Raw genomic sequence first — 21,146 nt, forward strand, 5'->3', positions numbered from 1 at the left:
GCTTTCTGAACCTAAATTTGAACATTTCATGCAACTATTAGGTTTTGGAAGGCTACAGAAGCAACATTGTTTTGTTGAAATGCATGTATTTCTTTGCATTTCAATTTCCTATGCTCGAGAAGGTGAAAAAAATAAACTCTGTAATTACGAGCCATTTTGGTATTATTCATAAAGCGTAAGTATCTATACTTTTCCTGGCAATAGGGGTACTAAGGAGCTGCGATGGCCGAGTGGTTAAGGCGTTGGACTTGAAATCCAATGGGGTATCCCCGCGCAGGTTCGAATCCTGCTCGCAGCGGCAGATACTTTTGGCAAATTTTTGTAAATAAGGGGGAAGCTTAACCCATGATCCTGAGAAGAATTTCGTCTAAAAGATTCAGAGAAGGGAATAACACGTATCTTTTCTCTCCATTCTTTTTAACCCGGCAGACTGGAAGCGATAAAAAAATCAAACGGCCGATGGTCTCAGGTTCAGGAGGCGGTAGTGGATGAGAGGCAGAAAGGGAGGGGGATAGCTGGTGTCTAGTGGGCTATTTGCTAATGAGTGGAAGAACGAAATGTGACGGTCATTTCTCAACGTAAAGATCATTTGGAATTCATCTTCGCTCGTAAAGGTATCTTATAATGACTGGTGCACTGGTTTCATCGGTTTAGTTAATTCGCCGGGAATCACCCGCTAGCTACTTAATTGGGGATTAGTAATGTCATGTCAACGAGTGAAATCAGGAACTTACGAGCTAACGTTGCCAAGCAGGACCCCGTTTCTCAAAAGTCTCGGACAAATTTTATCAAGAAACCAGGACCTTTGACAAATTAAACGGGCCCATAAAAGCCTTTTTTCAAGTGAAGCCTTAATGATAGTACAAAAGCTATTTAAGCCTTATACTGAATTGAGAAAGTGAGACCACCATTGCGTTAAACGTTATGGCCGATTTTACCTGACCCAAAGTACGATATGGTGCTCATTTTGAGTGCAGTCGCTTTTCACCAAATCCTCTACTCTTCAATTTTTAATTCAAACTTGGTCGTCATTATGTTTGTTTACTTAGTTAGGCTTGAATCATACTTGAAAATAAAGATTTTATATTTCACGTGGTTAAATAAAAAAAAAAGGCTCAAAATCATTATTCGGCTCAAAGAAACCTTTTGTTTGTTGCACCTATTTCCATTTGCCGCAGTCGCTAAAATTTGCAGTGAGATTTCAGCAATGTACAAAAATGTAACACAATTGTACATCTTCATTCGGTTTTGATTTACAACCTTTGTTGTTTGGACTGCGATTAACATATCTAAATCTGCATGCAAAGCACGCTTTGAAGCATAGCCATGCGCTAGATCTATCACATCGAGGACCAGCCAGAGATATTTGCACTTTTTGCCGGGCTGAACAACTTATTGTGGTTTCTTCTTCTTTTTTTATTTTAATTTGAAGGCAGTCAAGGATTAATTGTGCATATTGACATGAGGGCTTAAAAGGAACTGGGAGAATCAGGGAAAAACATTCACTTTTGAGTTGAAGATGCTTCCACGCCGGCTGGTGAGTTTAAGAATCAAAAACCCAAAAACGTGTAGCTTAATTATGTTAGTTTTGCCCTAGATTCTAAGATAGGTATTTCACTCATGTAACCTCAAAATGTGTAGATATGATTGCGAGTTAGGGTTACTTAAATTGTTCAACTGTTGCCTTTTCGACAGTTGTTGTTGTCACATAATCATTAGTGTCTGTCTTGACATGTTGGTAAACGTTTGCTCAGTCAAAGTCAGCAAAATTTCAATCGCTCTGACGAAGGGCTTACGCTCGAAACGTCAGCTTTTTTACACTTTACGGTGGCCAATTTACGTTTTCAACTCAGTTGTTAACACTAAATTCTCCCACCGACGCAGCACCACAGTTTCTTTAGAAACTTACCTCCTTTATTCAAAGTCAGCAAAGTTGTGTAGGAAACTTTGGGAATGCTTACACCACGTTCGCACCCAGTGATTTAATATGTGATCCCACTACCGTAACCGTGTAAAAGGATCAAACCATACCTTTTCGCATCCCCTTTTGAGAAAGGGAGTAACACATCAGAATGACGCAAGAAAACGCGTGACTCAGCTAAAATGAAATAAAAACGAAGGGTAGACGGAAAGCAAGGGCGTGTTATTTTCATAATGTGAAGTCGTGCTTGTGATAGCATATCCTTCTTTACAATGGAAAACAGGCCGAGACCAGGATCCTCCCGTGGGAAAAGTACTTGGACTCCAAATATCCGATTGTAAAAATGTTCATAATCATACATACATAATCATAACGTCATGATATTAGCCTACCAAGAGAAATCTTCCATTTTGCTGATATCGAAAAGATTGAGGCAACGTGACTTGTAATCACATCAGGATTCTCGCGCCATTCCCCAATTTGAAAGTGTTAAAGTTGTTCCAATGTAAGACTATGACTCCAAACAATTCAGAACTCATCAAAAATGCAGAACATCAAATTTTACGCTGCCGATAAGTGTTATTTCAGTCCATTTATAATCGAATCAAATCGCTCCTTCAGAATGTTTTCCTAACAACTTCACGTGGGTCAAGTATGATAAAAACGGTTTATTTGAAATGATCTTTTAATGAGGCTTACTTTTCATATTGTTTGCTCAAGGAGCTTTGAGAAAAAAAATAAACATGATTAAGGGGAAAGGAGAACCTAAACGCAGTAAAATTAACTATAAATCAACTTCTCTCAGTCCTTGAGTAATGTGGGAAGATAATCCAAATATCCGATAACATGCAAACGAATTTGCCCCTAAATCTTATTAATTTGATTCTAATTGTACAAGTACATACATATTTCCTGCTAAACGACGTTTGTTGACAACGATTGAAACACAAGGGAATGAAATGCTAATTTCGCCTACCGCTTTCAAATGTTCATGCCTTTGTTGAAAGACTTGTGGATCGCCTGACTGCTGAAGTTGATCTCCATTTGCAGAATGTTTTCTTGAGCTCTCTTTTTATGTCACGTTTATACAAGGCATAGGCGATCGGGTTTGCTGCCGAGTTTGTTACGACCAGAAAAAACACAGCTCTGCGCAGATCCTTTGTTAACTCGCAGAACTTGGTAAAATGACATAAAGAGCTGTACACTTCAAGCGCGTAGCATGCAATAAAAATAGCCACAACTGTTGCAATTACACGCGCCGATGAAACCCCCTTTTGATCTTTATGATTCGGCTGGTTATGTTGCAATTGATTATTCATCTTCGCAAGTTGTCGACAGTGTCTCTTTGCAGTTATTATTATTTTTGAGGTTACAGTCAGAAGTAAAACACATGGAATGAACTCGAACATGGAGGTCCACACGACGACAGTGATGTTGACGTTTATAGTACAACCACAGAGACTGGTGCAGAGCGCAGGGACAAAATACGAAAACAACGGCACACACCACGAGAAGGCGACCAGATATCGAGCCCGCCTCGTTGTCATCAATGACATGTAGGTTAGAGGCCGTACAATGGCCAAGTAGCGGTCGATAGTCATCGCGCATAGATTAATATTCGAAGAGTAAATCATCAGCACGGCAATATCATCGGCGATTTGATTTCTGCAGTTTGATGCATTTAAACTGCATATGAATTGCACTGGAAAACAACAAGCACCTACACCGAAATCCGCAAAGGCTAGAGACAGTACGAAGTGGTTTGGGACGTTTCTGAGTCTGGGCCTCGCGCAAATCAGATAAATCACCGCTCCATTTCCAAAAATAGCAAATACTGAAGGAATCCAGCCAAGAATCCAGTACCAATTCATTTCTGAATGTACACAAATGGTGTTGCTTTAAGATTATAATCGATATGAAACGAAGATCAGGCGCTGGTGCAAGGAAGTTGACATAATCACATAATTTGCTGAAAGACCCCCTATCATGCAATTCTGAATGTGTCATCACTTGGCACTTCCCATATGAAAGAATAATTCATTCATATCAAATCAATTTGTCGCCAGAGGAAAATTTTCATAAACCGATGAAACAGAAGAAGGAACAATGCGATAGCTCAAACAATAAGTCTTTATACGGTCTTATCCACATATGACCGTATAAAGTAAAAGCGCTCTTCTCTATCAGAAGATTATCCCTCAAGCCTAAATTGTGTGCTTACAGAGATCTACAAATATTGGTTCATAATTTAAATCCGGCTGCTCATAAAACGATGCACGGCAGCCACATTAGAAGTTACTATGAATATCTTCACTAAAAATATCGTTGACCTAGTTTTAATCTCATCCGCACTCAGGTCTAAGTGTTTGTAAAGTGGCTGGTAACTAATCATTCAGCCTAACAAAGACTTTTGGAAGGAGGAAAGAAAGTAACTTTTTAATCTTTTTTAGGTATTGCATTATCGGGTCGACTATTTTCATTACAAAAAGGGAAAGGTTATGAGGAAATTTTGTGACAGACTTAAATTTGATACGTGATCGGTTCAGCTTAAATTTAAAACACCAGTGGTTTCCCTAATCAGGATTTTGTGGGGATTAACCGCCCATATGTTATGTATAACCAATTGTTAAAAAGAGAGGTTATATTTTTATTTCTTAAGTGAGGACTTCGACCAAGTAAACACGTCAGTTGCCAGATGAATTTCATTAACAGCTTAACCAAGTTATCTTGGGTTACCTTATGATTAATTTCATTACGGGTTAGGGTTTTGGGTGACTAAAACGCGACCGAGTCAGTAACCCTTCCCGGGGCTTGTAACCTTACCAAAGGAGTGTCTCTTGCTTTTGTGTAACATGTAATAACTCTTAACAGTGGATGCTCATTTCTCGATTTATTTCAGTCTATCAAATGTGAAAGTTTTTCCGTGAGTGTTTGAGATATCTTTATTCTACAAATTAATTACTTATGTTCGTTTTCGTTCATGAGTTCCAAGCATATTTCCGACAATTTCCATCTCTGATATTTACGCATGCTGCCTTTGTTAATTAAATTGGCTTTGCTTGATTAGCTTTCTTGCTTAAGGCTACAACATTCTTGCATTAGGCCTATGAAACCCTAGCAGAACGAAGATTTGTTAAAAATTCTTAGCAAGAGAACTAGCGTAAAGATTCTCAAGACATTTTATATGATAAAACGCTACTAGCAAATAAACGAAAATCTCCTTCGATAATTTTTCTGTCTTTTCCTTCATTGTTTTCACTTATCATCATCTAATCCAGAGTCAGGCCAGCTGAAAAAACGAAAGAGTTAAATTTCACTCCCTATATCCCATTAGTAATTCTCCTTTCTTTCTGTCATACAATTCCAATGATGTTATCTCAGAGGATTTGGTTTTGGATCAACCAATCATCCCCTTACTGACATTTTTCTTTTTTCTGGTCACTTTTCTGCTCGTTAATGTATAAATATGGTCACTCGGGCGAGTAAAAGGGCCAAAGCTACCCGACTTAGTCGAACCGTTCTGAGACAGAGCTGTCGAACTCTACCAGTAAGTTAATATATACAAAATAGAGTTCAATGCAGCTGCTAATCGATTATTTTTCTCAGTTTTCTATTTTCTACTCTCACCTGTCCATTTCATATCTTAGAACGTCGTCAGCCCTAGAATCTAATGTCACTTTATTCAAAGCCATTAGTAATATGGTCTTTTCGGCATTTATATGATTGGTCTGCTTCAAAGTAAATAATGAACCATAACGTATGCAGGCAACTGAACTTTTTCTTTCCAGATAAAGAGATAAGGGTTGTTTAAAACAACACAAAAGTTTCTGTGGACCACGCTAAGGCTTGATTTAGGACGCAAAAAAGTTTTGCTCCGTTCACGAAGAAATAATTAACATCCGGCTTTGTTTCTGTGCTCGCTAACTGATCAAAGAAATTGAAGATATCGAAACCAGCTGCTGTTTCAGTCAGATCAAGGCATGTTCTTCTTCCCTCTCTGTTTCCTTCATGTGATTAGCAAAGACATCGTCCAAGTCCTGCCTAGTGTTTCCAGAACATCAAGATTTTTAAAGCATCTCTAAATTCTCTTTTTCTAACAGCATATATCCATGGATTGATAGCTGCATTGGAGTAGGCGAAAAACAGCGCCCATGTTCCCCAGGATTCGAGTGTTTTCTTCGTTTGGCACGGAGCATTCTTCCCTGAAACAACCTCATGGATGGAAAAAGCCAGAGCAGGCAAGGTTGTCATGTAGAATACGCCAATAACAACTGCAGTCGTTAAAGACGCCTTTCTGTTGTGCGTTTGGTTTGTTGATCCCGAACCGGCTTGCAGCTGTTCATTGGCTCTCGGGTGACGATATGTTTCCTTAAATATACAGACATAGCAGTACGAAATAACAATTCCCGGCATAAAGAACACTGCAAAAACGGCCACAAACCAGTAGGTATCCTCATGAATGGCGAAACAAAGGCAAGCGGTGATGCCTGACAGAACCCACACCGACGCTACCGCGTACTGAAAACGTCGAACGGTTACTATTTCGTTATAGCGTAAAGGCAAGATAACACCAACATATCTTTCTAAGCTGAGAGTGCACAAATTATACGTCGAAATCCCGACGAAAAAAAAGTAAAAGCAGCGCACAGCAAAACTTAATGGGTCCTCCTCGTCGGCGACTTTTAGAAGAGACCGTGCTATCCAAAGTGGAAGGGCGACAATTCCGACAAGGAAATCACCAACTGCTAGAGAAGCAATGAAATAATATGTGACAAAATGGAGTGATCTTTTCTTGAAGATTGCAAGGATTGTTAATGCGTTTGTTGTAGAAGCGATAAAGGAGATAAAAAGACCCAGAAAAGTCGTCAATACAATGTTCCATCCCTCTGTTGGTAAGGCCTGGCACGCTTGGTCGGCCATTCCTTTCTTCTGTTGACGACGATGGCCAAAGTATGCCGTTAATTTTATTCTGCCACGTTTGACATCCAACGCAAAACTTCACTAAAGATTAAAGATATTGAGTTCCAGCTGTCAATAACGGGCCATGTGGCTATACATACCCATGAAAACGAGTCTGATTCAAAGGACTTGTTTTGGACTCATAGATAGATATATGTTATCAATAGCTTTTGCAGCGTGAATTATCATTTAAAGGATGTCAACGCTAAATTTATTTTATTCCCTGTAATGAACATCTTAAAATAAGATTTTTCCCGTTTTCTGAAAGTTCCACATTATAATCTATATTTTAAGTATTAAACACAGTTCGAACTAATTACTGAACGGCAGGTAAGGAAATTTCAAAACATTTAAATACGATGCATCAAAAAATAGTCAAAACGGTGCTTAGTTTATAAAAGCTCACATATCTTAAAAGAGAAGCTAGAGAAATGCTGGTGCTATTCTAACCAATCTTATGTTCACTTTCAAAGTAACGTTATGGGCCCACCAGACATTATCATTATTTGTCAAAAACGTTCATTTTGTTTTTAGTTAGACTTCAATCAGTTTAGTGTAAAGGATTAATCGTTAATGAAGGAAATTTTCATCACTGGCAGAAATGCAACTGTGCCAGCGAAAAGTCAAAAGTTCATTTTGAAGAAAAAGTATTGCAAGGAGCAGAATCTATTAAAACAATGGAAGGCAAATTTTCCAAAATCACAAGCAGTTGACTTAAGATGCAGAAAACGATACCGATATCGATGGATATGATTTCAGCTAACTTCTCAAGGGAAGAATTGGAACTCTTGAAGAAATTCTCTATGTTACTGCATACCACTTGGCCTATGAAACTGAAGGTCTGTTTTGCTATGGAAACGAGCTCTAGCAATTTTTAAAGACCGTATGACTATCAGCATGGATCCAATATTTTTTTGTGTTTGCTTACCAAACAATCAACAAAGTTTACTAAGGCTTTTATCCTCAGTCAGCCTGCGCCATGAAGCTGATTTCACAAAAGAAAACACGTACCATTTCTGCAGGCCAAGAACGTCGGAACAATGCTATAGGCCTTTTATAACAGTAGTTTTATATTTTCTCTAAAAACGTGGGGCACATTTGACTTAAAAGAAATTGCAGTCAATTAAATATCGATCAACGACCCTTGGAAAAGCCCTTTTCCTTTTTAAAGGACCCAATTTTCAAACTGTAGGCGAGATCGTTTGGACAAAGCAAGGAGATTAAATTGAATATTTTCAAACTGTAGGCGAGATCGTTTGGACAAAGGAAGGAGATTAAATTGAATATTTATGTCACCGCAGCTGTTTAAGATATTTTTTCTCTTTCAGCTTAAATGCAAATTTTACTTCTGAGATCTTCTGACTCAGCCAGTTTCAATGAAGTCTTCACAGCTTTCTTTTTTATTTCAAAGCCATTACATATTTCAGTGCTTTATTAAATGTAATGGGTGAAGCTTTAAGAACTCCAGAATGCCTAAGTTTTACTGATAAGCCAAGATCCGACAATTTAAGCTATTTATTTTTTTTCGGATTGAATTGTTTGTGTTATTTGCATATCAACATTTGCTGTTCAAGGAGGAATAACTAATTCTCGATGAAAACAAAAACAATTGACACCGAAAAATATACATCAGTACTTTTTTTGAAATCTACGTGAGTTGATTATTCCAACAAAAAATTAAAACAAAATTCTGCTTCCGTGCGAAGTTTCCATTTTCGTGGAACATAGCCTCACTGTATTTCAATTTTTCTTAATCTTCACGGGGCTGTTTTTGTGGTCTTCCACGAAATTGAAAATTCCAAAACTTTTTTATTTGCTTTCCATCTTCATGATGAAAAAATAACTTACACAAACTGACCAGCCCATAATAACTTATGCATGCCTAACACACGTAGTTCCAAATCTTCAACACCTTTAAAGCACCTTTAAATTCACTTTTCCGGGCAGCATAAACCCACGGATTAATGGCTGCATTCGAGAAGGCAGAAAAGAGCGCCCAAGTTCCCCAAGACTCGAATGATTTTTTCTGTTCACAAGACATTTGCTTTTGTGAGACCAGCTCAGCTATGGAAAAGGCCAAAGCTGGTAAGGCTGTCAAATAAAACACACTGATAACTATCGCAATGGTCAAGGACGCCTTTCTGTTGTGGATTTGATTCACTGGTGAAGGGAACCCGCTCTGCTGAGCAATAGCTCTTGACTGTCGGGACGCTTCTTTGAAAATGCAAACGTAACAGTAAGAAATGGTTATTCCCGGGAAAAAAAATAATGTAGATATGGCCACCAACCAGTAAGAATCTTCATCAATAACCAAACGAAGGCAGGCGATACTGCTTGAAAGAACCCATACGGTCGTTACTGCATACTGAAGTCGTCTTCTGGTTGCAATGACGTTGTACCGCAAAGGCAAAACAACTCCGACGTATCTCTCTAAGCTGACTGTACACAAGTTATATGTTGATGTACCAACAGACAGAACATAAACGCAGTCTACAGCTACACTAAGGGGGTGTTCCTCGTCGGCGATTGATAACAAAGATCTTGTAATCCAAAGCGGAAGAGCAACGATTCCGACAAATAAATCACCAACTGCTAAGGAAGCTAGGCAGTAATATGTGATAGTATGAAGTGATGGCTTCTTATAGATTGCTGTGAGTATTAATACGTTTGTTGTAGACGCGATAATGGAGATCAACAGACCGAGAGTCGTGGTTAACACAATGTTCCACTTTGATGTAGGGAGCGTTAGACTTAATTCGTCGGCCATGCTGTACTACTAGGCAAACAGATGTTTGCTTGTTAATTATGTGTGTAAATAATTTGACTGCAGATGGATTAAAAACATCGAAGGGTGGCTCTCTCGCGATCAGCAATTGCGTGTTACTGATTGTGAAAACTTTTTGCCCTGACCAAGGTAGCTTTTATAAAGGCGGCAGCTGCTTAGTTCCTAAAGAAACTACCATGCTGCGTCAGCTGGTACGTAAGATATTTATATTTATAAAGATATTTATTTATATTTATATATAAAGATAATTATATATTTATGCAGCCTTAAAAATTATCCACGGCAGTTTATCTATCTTCATGATGAATTTGATAACCTTCACTATAAATAAAGGGGTAAGTTTCGAGCATTAGCTGCTGAAGGGCTAACGCTCGAAACGTCAGCTTTTTTACCCTTTACGGTGGCTAATTACGTTTTCAAACCTGTTGTTAACACTAAATTACCTGCTATACTCTCCCACCGACGCAGCACCACTGCGTCGGTGGGAGAGTATAGTTTATTTATAACGTAGATCATCAAATTCATAATGATGAAGATAGATCAAATGCCGTGGAGAATTTTTAAGACTGAACTTTTCATCACAAAAGGTTGCCTGTCACATTTTAATTTCTTGACGAGTTAAATGATTTCAATAGATTGGGGCTGTTAGAACAATCGTTCTGCGATATATGCCGATACATTGTTCCAACTAAAATATTATTCAAATATCGTCGTTAAATGGCGATTAACGCGATAGTGGACGCCTATCGTTTACATTACTTTTATAGCAGTACTGTATGCGTCTGGATAAACCTGAATTCAAAGAAGGTTCACGATGACTGTTAGTGAGAATTTTAGTACTAAGCAACTGATTTTGGGTAAAAAAGATTACCCGTTAAATGGATAAAACGGTGAAGCCAATAGCAACAGTGGAAATGCCTTGGGGTTCTCACCGTTCATTGAACCAAATTAACATTTGAAAGGAGTGTCATTATGCAGTGTTGAACCAGACGACTTACATTTTGCAATGCATAAAGTTTTTCTTAAACCATGTAATTATGAACTGCCGCGTACACCTAAAATCTCCAATGTCGTGACAAACGTTTACGCAACTACAAAGGTGATCGCAGTAGAATATGCCATAACTTATTTGCTATTAACTTTACAATTTCAAAATAAAGTTAAGGTTCCTGTTGATCTTCAGGGGTGTCTTTCGGAAACTACTTAGTGCAAGCGTCGCTTTTGACGAAATCGTTAAGGTTAAGAAAAAGCAGAAAATAAAAAAGTATTAACATAGCTAGTAAATTTGTCTAATCAAATTCAATTGCGCGAGCGTGCTTCATATTCCTATTGTGCACACTCATGACGTCAGCAAACAAATCCCTCGCAAAAAAAAAATTTCCATCGGGTTGAAAATGTTATAAAACAATTGGTTCATACATCAGCTGAGCGTTCATCGACATATGAAGCACTTGGGAAGTTTGGAGAGCATTCAAGAAGCTAGAGTTGCTCGAGGCGTAGCCGAGAGCAACTCTTACGCATCTTTCGTGCTCTCCAAACTTCCCGCGTGCTTCATATCTCGATGAACGCACGCTGACGTGTGAACCAATTGTTAAATTTTTAATGATTTGGTCCAATGGTAAGTGCGCGCAAGCAATTAAACACAAAACTAACGATGATTGACAAATTGAATTACCTGCCTTTGCGTTCGCATGCACAAGAAAATACATTTCACAGTGCCGATCAAAAAACGATCGATGGACTACAAAAGCGCGTGGGGCTCTTGCCAGCTTTGGACTCGTAGGTTCCCTGTAAATTTATAAACAGAGTTATGTTACATTTCGATGACCAAGTAAAAAAAAAAAAACAAAAAAAAAAACCAATCATTTAGCGAGCGACAGCAACCCTAAAGTGTTAGTGGCATTTATTCAAACGAAGACAGAAAAGCTCAATTAAGTCAGTTCATTTATGTTAGTTTCTTGATTTTAAATCTGCGAAACCTATCCTCTCGTTGTTAGATCTGCAAGGAAGTCGATTCACTTAACAACAGATTTATAAGTGCGATTGCTATGGACACTTTTGTCGTAGAATTACATTATATCTTGTTGGATGTATCGATAACTGATAGTAATGGTTCCCTTAGAATTAGGGTTTTCAAGAAGACTTCAACATTTTTGCAATAAAACGAGTTTCAGTTCGTTTCTTTTACTTTTTGCAGCCCAGTAATCCGATAATTTTTGGGGGGAATTTGGAAAAAAAGGAATACGCGTCATTTTTTTATCAAGGAAAAATGCACGACCCCTCAGGACAAGTAGTCTTTAAAAAGAGTACGATTGCTAAGTAATTCTAGATTGCATGGAAAATATCATTTCGTTACTTGTTTATAACTTAAAAGCAAGCATTTTGCGCAAATAACATGAAAAAAAAATTATTTAAACCTGCAAATGGCATCTTAAAACAAGACAAGACGAGACAATTTTTTAGTCAAACGTAAAATTTCCTAAATGATGTTTTTTTTCCAGAAATTTCTAAGCCATAAAAATCTCAAAGCTCCGCTGAACATGTTGATGTAAAGTTTGTAATTAATGAATCAAGTTTTTAGGAGTTTGTTTATATAGCTTTTGGTGAAGATTTGAATACAAAATCCGAATTAATTTGGATTTCAGCTATCGTGACGAATGACTGATTGAGCCTGTCAGGTCTGAATTTTATTAGTTGACGTGCTTAGTTAGTCTGCTGACTTCTCCTTGGATCGCATTCAGTTAAAAATTGATCGTTTGATTAGTTGTTGTTCATTTGCCACTTTCTTGTGACAGTGTTTGGGCTATTATTATGATAACAAATGTTTAATTTTCCGAGGTTGCTTTGGCTACATTCACATTTCTGCCTACCAATAGTGTGTATAAAAGCATGAGCTTTTGAGTTAGTAATTAGTGAGAATCAAAGAGAGAGAGGGAGTCAGTCAACCGAGTGAATAACTGAAGAGAGTCGATCAGAGTTACTCAGAGTAAGAGTAAATCAGAGTCAATCAGCCAATCAGAGTGAGGATGGTTAAAGGGAAAAGAAAAAAGGAAAGTGAATTTTCTGCATCAGAGAACAGAGAGTAAAGACGGCTAAAAAAAACACAGGTTGAGAACCCTTGGTGCCTTTCGATTGCGGTGGTGCGCTCTGTCGCTAGTTTCTCCTGGAATTCAGGAGAAACTGAATTTGTACTGAATTCAGTCTTTTCTACCCTCTATTAACTTTCGTATGTATTTTGGTCAGTTAATAACTACATTGCTTACAACCAATCAGAATAAAGAGGTTTTCATTTAGATAAGTAATAATTAATAACAAAACTAAAAAGCATTGACATTACAGAGAAAGGAAAATAGCAATTAAAAATACAGCAGGATTTTCTTTAAAAATTGCTTTACATTTAGTTTACCAATAGAAGGATAAGCTTATCTTCTGACAGAAACCTTGCTTTCCACTTTATTAAACTTTTTTTTAGATTAATCTCTCTCATTATCTGTGCTATTTCTATCTGCCTTCCAACATTCTCCGCATTTTGAATACGAAATTTAAGCGGTAATTCTTCCCAAAAATTAAGCTGGTCATCTTTGTATTATGCTCTACCGCCAGCCATTAAACTGCTAGATAGCCAGTATAAAAACAAACTATTGAGATCTTGAAGATAAACAGTGGGTTTTCAATTGTTTCCTTTTTTCATTTACGTCGTAGACGTACAGGGTTGTAAAATGCTTATTATTCAAGAACTAAGCTCAATTAAAACAGCTAGACCGGAGCTCAGTTAAATATATAGCGGCAATAAATTGTAAAGATGGATCCCGAAGTTGACAAAAGTTGCCTTGAGGTGATATAAAGATGGCATCTCAACACACTTTTTCTGTAATGGCTTCATTTTGGGCCATAACTAACGGAACACAATTACGTGCGGGTTGTTGACACAAGCCGTATTTTACAACATTATGCTAAAAAAAAATTGATTGATTCTGTCCAATGTTTTAAATATGAATGAAAAACCCATTAAGAGTGAGGAATACTAATTTAAGCTACATACATTTGCGCTATGTAATCATGTAAATTCTCTTTTTATTCTGTCAGGCAGGTGTTACTGTAACACAATTGTTTGCTTGTGGAGTTTATGAAGCTGTGCTGTACATCAATTTGGCTTATTCTGGTTCTAAACTGGCCTTTATTAACTCTATTTACATGCAAAGACATTTTGGCTCAAAAAAAAGAAGTTATTTACATACCAGAAATGTCTGGAAGAGCTTCAGGTTAAAAATTTTCATCTCAATAATAATAATAATAATAAATAATAGGGTATTATCGTTTGTCTCGCGATGTGGGTACTTGTGGGTACTCGTGGGTACTTGTGGTGTGAATCGGGACGTTTCGACTGCATACTGCTACTACTAGTCTACGTCAGGTAATTAGGCTCCTGGTTTCGGGTCTTCTTATAAAGCAGGATTCTCCGCTGTGGTTGGTTGGTTTTTTCCACAGTTGTGATTAGCGAGTTTCGATCCTCGATGTTAGTGAGTTGTTCCCTCGACGGTCCGCTGTCTTACGTCTTCGTTTTTCGAAGGTGGGCATCCACGCTTCAGGAATTTCTATATCACTGTTCTTGTTGATGTCACTAGGGTGAAGTCTTATGTGAATAGCCTCTCTGGCCCTTCCACGATCAATAAACTTAACCTTACTTCAAAGCGGTTGGTATCCTGTGTTGTGGGCGTGCTCTGAAACGGCGGAGGTCTGGGTACGGGCTAGTCGGTTGTGTCGGTCGTGCTCCTTTATTCTGTATTGCATTGGTCTTCCAGTCTCACCGATTTAAACTTTGCCGCATTTGCAGCGAATCCTGTTAACTAAACCGTCTTGTTTAGCCGGATCAATAGCGTCTTTCGCTCTTACTAGCTCTGATCTTAGTGTAGTTTCCGACTTGAATTTTCATCTCCCTTTTCGTAATTTACAGAGATAGATTTGAAAAAGTTCCTTTTTCATGTCTCTTTTAAAAAGCGCATAGACGAAAGGGTTGGCACCAGAATTTATGATCAGAAGCAATGCTAAGGTATACTGAACAAGATTTTGGGGTTGTGATTCTTTACAAGATCGAAAACAGGCACACAGTGAAGATAAAGACTGACATATGTAACAGATTAAAAAAATTCCCACCACCACAGTGATCAAGCGAGCAGAAGATGCCTCTGGCTTGCTTCTCCTGATTGGCTCCTTCCGATGGTTGAACCTTAACTGTTTCAACAGCACTGACGTGCGCCTCGAATGGTTTTTCGCTATTTTGATCATTTTCCTTGTTGCAATCACTAACAAAAAGCAGGGTGTTATCTGAAAAATTACCATACTTAGAAGACGAGAAATATTTTCGTTGGACAGTAAAAACGTAGGAATAAGGTCCAGTACCAAGGGCGCCATCCAGGCAGTGATAAGAAGAAGGACAATCTTTGTTTTTGTTATAATGAGCGGGTACTTCAGTGGCCTCACTATGGCGAAGTAACGGTCCATTGTGAAGGCGATCATGTTGGAAACAGACGCTTCTCCAAAATATGACACAAAATGAAGAATGACAATCTGATGGCTGCAGTGGGTTATGCTGCAAGAGAAGTGAGGCGGTATAAAGACAGAAACTAAAGCGAGATCTGCTACAGCGAGTGACAACACGAACCAGTTTGATTTTGTGCGTAGGTGCTTTCGCGTCAAGATAAGATAAATAACTTGAGCGTTACCGAAAATTGCTATGAACGTTAGAAGGAAGGCGATAATCCAGAACCACATGCTGAAAAAAATTTAACAACCAATAGATGTGCGTCCACAATTCCTTCTTTCCAAGACGAGCCACTTAACCGTTGTATACTGAGACAAGAACAATAAACCAGTGAAACAAACTGTGTCAGGTGCTGCTTTTCAAGCCCGTCTTTTCCAATATACTGACCTTCGAGTTAATTCATGCAAATTGTGGCATTTAATAGTTTTTCTGTGGCCAATTCTTTATCATGCCTGACACTTAGTGACCATTTAGGCAGTTTTCTTTAATAGCCAGTGGCTATCAAATCAGATTATTCAATCGCAATATTCACCATTTATCCTTAGGCTTATTTTGTTCAGTTTAACTTGTGTCACCGGGGTGAATTTATTGGAGATCGGAGATGCACTTTCAGTTATCATAATACATGGTTGATTGTGTAGCACCACGAACACTTTTGAAAATGAGCAGGTATCGATAAAACTGCACCGAAATTAGTTTTGACAGTCTATTGACAACAAGAAAATTATTTGCATTATTTTTAGCTATGAGACCATTTTATCGTTAAAATACTATTTTGTAAATGTTTATCAGTCAGTAACTTTCTCATGATGGTGATTATGTAAAATAAACAGGGAACCCTCCTGAAATTGTGGGCTTGGCTTTTACGAGAATGTGATGGACAACTCATCCTGGAGAAATTATGACGCACGTTACTAACTTGCTCTTTCAGGCTGGTTATAATTGTGAAAGACTCGCGTAGCTATATCTTTCCTTGCAAAATCTTTAAAGGGCTTCATAATCCTTTGACATTTGTGCTTTAGTTTAAAACAAATAAAAGTGTTCTGAAGTGATAAATGAAGTAAAGGCAACTTTACGAAGAAGACGCTTCTATAAGGTTGAATAAACGTTTTGAAAAGGATTGTGCTATCGGAGCAAGTTACTCTCAATTAACATTGATCCACTAAACTCAACCTCGTTCTTCAATCTTGTTAATCAAGAAATAAATTATATTCTTTTAAGTACTAAAAATAATTAAGAAGAAGGATTTTGATCAGATTCCATGGCGCTTTTTCCGTTCATAACTCCTTGTTCAATTGTGAAACTCCAATGAGATTTGATCTTTTTAGATATTTCCCTTCCGTAATGGGAGAATTTGAGGTCCCCTGCTGTTTCTCCGTTTCTTTGATTCTTCCGAATGTGAATAGGAAACCACGAGACCACTTGCCGAAAAGAAATTTTCCCATTTACCTCCAAAGTTTGGTAAACTCATACACTTCTCTCCTGACTACACTACATCCAGAACAAGTGCTAATCTTCTCATTATTTAAGGGAAATAAATGAGAAAGAAATTTAGAAGTTTTATTTAGAAGATTTCGGAATGTTTAAAATAATCCAAAGCTATACAAATGAACTAAAAGCATGTTAGCAACTGAGTGGTAACGGCTCTAAAACCTACCTCGAAAATAAAAAATAGGAAATAGGAAAAAAGGAATTTTCTCTGGAAACGTATTTGCGTAACCAGTACTTCTATTGTAGTATGATTACTTCTTTGAGTCAGTTCTGCATTTCTTAAACCAGGATGCTCTATAATAAACGTAAAAACCACCATAATTACAATTTGCTGTAGTTCGTAATAATATCGTAATAATTTTTCAGTGGCCTTTTTCACTAAGCTAAGGAAAAAAAAAATCATCAATCTGCTCTCCAGCTGCTGACGGGTCAACTCTTTTTCTATTTAATGGTAAATAATTAATTATTTTACATTTTCATTTTTTATGTGAACCACAGTATTTACAATAAACTATTTTGCAGGAGTACTGGGATAATTAATAGCTCTTGTAACAAACTACTACTATTACTACCACTACGACTACTACTTCTATAGTTATTGTCTTCAGATATGACTCCCGGTTTCTGTAATCTAACGGAATCACCGAATCTTTTCTGTATTTTCTCCAATAGCGTCGAACAAACGTAAGGGTTCTCATAAAACTCAGTATCGCTGGCTCACAGCCACCATAAATTACTACGAAATCAAGGGAGACTCTCTGGAAGGCACTTTCAACATGGCGGATAGTTCATCAGCACGCCCCAAATGCCGCCAAGACGTGTTGAATTTAGTACATGGCCGGCGTGCAGTTAGATTACTACTACCTCAGTAAACAGAAATCTTCAACCGTGGATGGACAGCTTCTTTCCCCTCCCACGTTGCCGACGATGACCTGGGACCCAGGTGTGCGGATTTTGGAAGTGGATTGTGTGCTTGACCGGAGGGTAATAAGGTAATGTTAGACTTGCGCACTTAGCGTTTTTTGTTTGAGCCTCTGCTTTCTTGATTTGCATAAAGGTACCAGCAAGTGGAGTAAATATTAATTGAGTCGTCTCATTATTATCCTAAAATTCCCAAATGGTCGATTTCAGGGCCTTAAATGTCTTAGGATGTCGGTAAGATGTAGTGACTTAATCCTTTACTAACTCGTTTAGGATCCCAGACGTCAGTGATCCGCGCACGATAATAACAATGGCGTCTTTCAGAAGCATAATCCATTAGCTATCTTAGCACATCAGTTGGTGAAAATGATATTGACTCATGGATATTCGGGAAGATAATATGATGGGAATAAGAAAGAATTATTAGACCATCACCTAGCTTACCCTCCTCTTATCCCAATTCAGATAGTAAATCAACAGCTGAGGTTAGCTGCAGTTTATTGTTATGTTGATATTTTTATCAACTGAGGTGACTTTATCGACTTGCTAATGTGAGAAAGCAATAAAATGAGAGAATCTACGCAAATATAGCGAATTTACTTTGTTTGATTCGGCTTTTCCTCTCCAAGAGTCTCAAAATATTCTCTGAATTCCACACGCCGAGAGGATATAAAGTATCACCATTGAATTCAATCAAATGAATAAAGGAGACTCCTTTAACGCTTAAATTAAGAAGTATTTGGAAGATACAAACACATTCACAATAGCGTCGGGTTTGTTGAAGCTACAGCTGTTTCAATAGTGGTAGAAGTGCACTCGAAATAGAGTCTTGCAATTTGTTTTAAGGTGTTACCTCTTATGGAACCGCATTTTAAAAAAAGTTATGACCCAATTTAATTTTATTCGTTTTACAAAATTCAGCTTGATTAAACTTCCCCAAATGTATTTAAGGAAATCGATTGAGTACTCATTCGAGAGCATAGTGTTAAAGTTGGAATGCAAGCCTAAGTAAAGCTCATTATATTTCAAATGAAGCACACATCAGAGTAAACACAGCATGGCAAGCTGTCAAACTGGGTGCATGCGTGTGACACTGCTTCAGTCTTGAATATTTACTCAATACAATTACTCTGGCGCTCAGAGATTTTGGAAAGATCCCGAATATATTTTAGATATATAAAAACCTACCATCAAATTCATTTAATTCCTGAGTTAAGGTAAGCAACTTGGTGGTCATAATTTTCATATTTCACTTCCTCGTCACATGAAGTAAGATTAATTTTTAACCTATTTACATTATCAGTGATTTCAATGTTTCCATGGGCAGGTTCTTTTTGAATATTCATCTCATGTATTGCTGTCTTAAAAGACTGAAAGCTACCATATCTCAACAACCATGAGAATGTTACACCAATTTACTTAGTGTCAGCCGAGGACATTACAAATGGTCACATATGATAATCGACAAAAGTATACGGGCTCTGTATTGAACCGCGATCGCGGCTGTAACGAATATACTGAAAAAACGCCGCTTTTAACTGAATTCAAATCTAATTTCTTTGGTTAAACTAAATTGAAATGAAATCACGTATTTGTAGGTGATAGGAAAACCGCAATCCAAGCTTTAAAAATAGTTGCAACCCGTTAGAAAATGACGATTGGTATCCTTGGATTTTCCAGGCTATCTAAGAGACGATAATTTGAGAGCAGTCCTAAGCCTAGCCTTTCGAACTTCTTTGACCAAATGAAGCTGTCAAAAATGAGGTGTATGTTATGGGCTCTATTCCTATTATAAACTTTTTGTAATAGGAATTGAGCTTATCGCATAAAATTAAGTTAAACAATGATTCTCCGATGACGAGTTGAATATTCATATAAATTTCAATGCGCAGTGCCAAAAATTTTTTTTTTGAAATCATTACTCAGTTTATTGGCGCAGCCACTAAAAGATTTTTTGAAAAGAAGTCCATGTACCCTGCTTATTTACTAGTTCTTTATGGAACGAAATCCTTTTTGTAGAAAGGGCAATGCTATTAGATTTAACGAAAAGAGTAGGTGACCTTTTTCTATTATTTATTATTATTATTGTTATTATTTATTATTTCAGTTATCTCAACCTGGAGTGGACGAAATGAGTACTAGTTATTTGCTAAGCGAAGTATCTCTGCCCGATGTGGTCTATTGGCCCTTAAAGTCCGTCATAGCATTGGTAGCTGTTCTTGGCAATGGAGTGGTTATGTGGTTGATCTGTACGAGAAGGCGTTTGCACTGTACAGCAAACTGGTTTGTTCTATCATTAGCTTCAGCGGACTTTTGTACCGGCTTGATTGTTACACCATCAGAGCTTTTTTGCCTTTGGAAAGCACAAATGTGTATCTGGCCACTTAAAGTGCGCGCGTCGTTTTATAACTATCCAATCAACGTATCGATATACTGCCTCTGCGTGCTGACATTTGACCGTTATTTCTACGTGCTTAGGCCCTTACAATATACCAGATGCATGACCTCGAAACTAATCGTAGGTCTTATTTCCACGTCATGGATTTTTCCAGGAATTTTAACCTTTGGCTCTCTTCTCTGGCTTGAAGCTCCAAATCACATTCAAGAAGAAGCTGATAAAGTTCATATCTTAACACTAATATTTCTTGTCTCCTTTCTTCCGTCTATCTTTCTGGTTTATTCGTACATTCGGATACTTTTTGCAGCTATGAAACAGCGACGACTATCGGCCGAGCACATCACTCAGTTGAGATTTAATGAAGGGAATGCAGCCGAAAGTCGGCGAAATCAATCACGTAGACGGCGCGAACGTTCCTCGACAGTCAAAGTGCTCGGTGCTGTCATAGCCTTTTTTGTACTTTGTTGGATCCCCTCTGTGTGTCGTGCAGTGTGTGGAACTTTTCATTTGTGTAATGTATCTGAAGCCCTGGTCAAGTCCTCGCGGCTTCTTATTTTATTGAATTCGGGAATAAACTTCGTTGTTTATGCGTTTCTGAAAAAGGATATCCGGGAAGAACTGTACTACGCGTGCAAAAGGCCAGCGAGAAGATCGAAGGAAAATATCTTGCTAGTAGAGCGATCGTCTAGAGCCAGCAGTGAGTCGAATCGTAACTCGATAAGAGTGGTGCGATGAACTAAGAATCTACAAAAAAAGACTTTGGTCCGAAAGGAAACTTTATTGGCTCGTGTTTTTATACTGAGAATCATTTTTCGTATAATTTTATGGCTTTTTGAGTGCTTATGAACTATTGTACTCAGAAAATGAGGTTATGATATTGTCAAAGGTGCGGCCGAGTTATACTCTTTGATTAACTCTCTTTAACCATCTATGTGCTTGTATTTTGATTCTTAATGCCTCTATTTATTTCGATACTTCCTTCAAGCCGCCAGCATTGTCCCTCTCAATCTTGGAAGAGAGAGAAAACATCAAGCTAGGGGCTGTTAAATTAACTTTCTGCGCACGTGGGGTGATTCCTTGTGTGAAGGCACTGTCCTGTTACAAGCGCACATACTGTAGGACCCATTAG

At 37.9% G+C, this 21,146-nt stretch overlaps 5 protein-coding genes and 1 non-coding gene across 6 annotated transcripts; 2 read left to right on the forward strand and 4 right to left on the reverse strand.

Annotated features, from left to right (window-relative positions):
* Window positions 1-216: 216 nt before the first annotated feature.
* Window positions 217-298, forward strand: Trnas-uga (transfer RNA serine (anticodon UGA)). Its single transcript has one exon. It is a non-coding gene; the product is annotated as a tRNA-Ser (tRNA).
* Window positions 299-2,909: 2,611 nt separating this feature from the next.
* LOC131796701 (adenosine receptor A2a-like) lies at window positions 2,910-3,792 on the reverse strand. The gene has a single exon (XM_059114309.2). The coding sequence runs from the start codon at window positions 3,790-3,792 to the stop codon at window positions 2,911-2,913; it is 882 nt and encodes a 293-aa protein (XP_058970292.2). The 3' UTR covers window position 2,910.
* A 1,023-nt stretch (window positions 3,793-4,815) lies between these two features.
* LOC131796829 (melanocyte-stimulating hormone receptor-like) lies at window positions 4,816-6,853 on the reverse strand. Its single transcript, XM_059114434.2, has one exon. It carries the CDS (start codon window positions 6,839-6,841, stop codon window positions 5,963-5,965), a length of 879 nt encoding a protein of 292 aa, XP_058970417.2. The 5' UTR covers window positions 6,842-6,853; the 3' UTR covers window positions 4,816-5,962.
* Window positions 6,854-8,521: 1,668 nt separating this feature from the next.
* LOC131796864 (melanocortin receptor 4-like) lies at window positions 8,522-9,647 on the reverse strand. Its single transcript, XM_059114474.2, has one exon. It carries the CDS (start codon window positions 9,645-9,647, stop codon window positions 8,763-8,765), a length of 885 nt encoding a protein of 294 aa, XP_058970457.2. The 3' UTR covers window positions 8,522-8,762.
* A 4,947-nt stretch (window positions 9,648-14,594) lies between these two features.
* Window positions 14,595-15,437, reverse strand: LOC131796660 (octopamine receptor beta-2R-like). The gene has a single exon (XM_059114260.2). The coding sequence runs from the start codon at window positions 15,435-15,437 to the stop codon at window positions 14,595-14,597; it is 843 nt and encodes a 280-aa protein (XP_058970243.1).
* Window positions 15,438-18,747: 3,310 nt separating this feature from the next.
* LOC131796702 (5-hydroxytryptamine receptor 6-like) lies at window positions 18,748-20,804 on the forward strand. Its single transcript, XM_066162043.1, has 2 exons — window positions 18,748-18,836; window positions 19,727-20,804. Exon 2 carries the CDS (start codon window positions 19,751-19,753, stop codon window positions 20,750-20,752), a length of 1,002 nt encoding a protein of 333 aa, XP_066018140.1. The 5' UTR covers window positions 18,748-18,836; window positions 19,727-19,750; the 3' UTR covers window positions 20,753-20,804.
* The last annotated feature ends 342 nt before the right edge of the window (window positions 20,805-21,146 follow it).

The sequence above is a fragment of the Pocillopora verrucosa genome, chromosome 1 (assembly GCF_036669915.1).
Source record: "Pocillopora verrucosa isolate sample1 chromosome 1, ASM3666991v2, whole genome shotgun sequence".
Classification (NCBI taxonomy): Eukaryota; Metazoa; Cnidaria; class Anthozoa; order Scleractinia; family Pocilloporidae; genus Pocillopora; species Pocillopora verrucosa.

Coding starts and splice junctions, on each gene's coding strand:
- LOC131796829 (XM_059114434.2), bottom strand. CDS start 6,841: ATGGCCGACCAAGCGTGCCAGGCCTTACCAACAGAGGGATGGAACATT.
- LOC131796701 (XM_059114309.2), bottom strand. CDS start 3,792: ATGAATTGGTACTGGATTCTTGGCTGGATTCCTTCAGTATTTGCTATT.
- LOC131796702 (XM_066162043.1), top strand. CDS start 19,751: ATGAGTACTAGTTATTTGCTAAGCGAAGTATCTCTGCCCGATGTGGTC.
- LOC131796864 (XM_059114474.2), bottom strand. CDS start 9,647: ATGGCCGACGAATTAAGTCTAACGCTCCCTACATCAAAGTGGAACATT.
- LOC131796660 (XM_059114260.2), bottom strand. CDS start 15,437: ATGTGGTTCTGGATTATCGCCTTCCTTCTAACGTTCATAGCAATTTTC.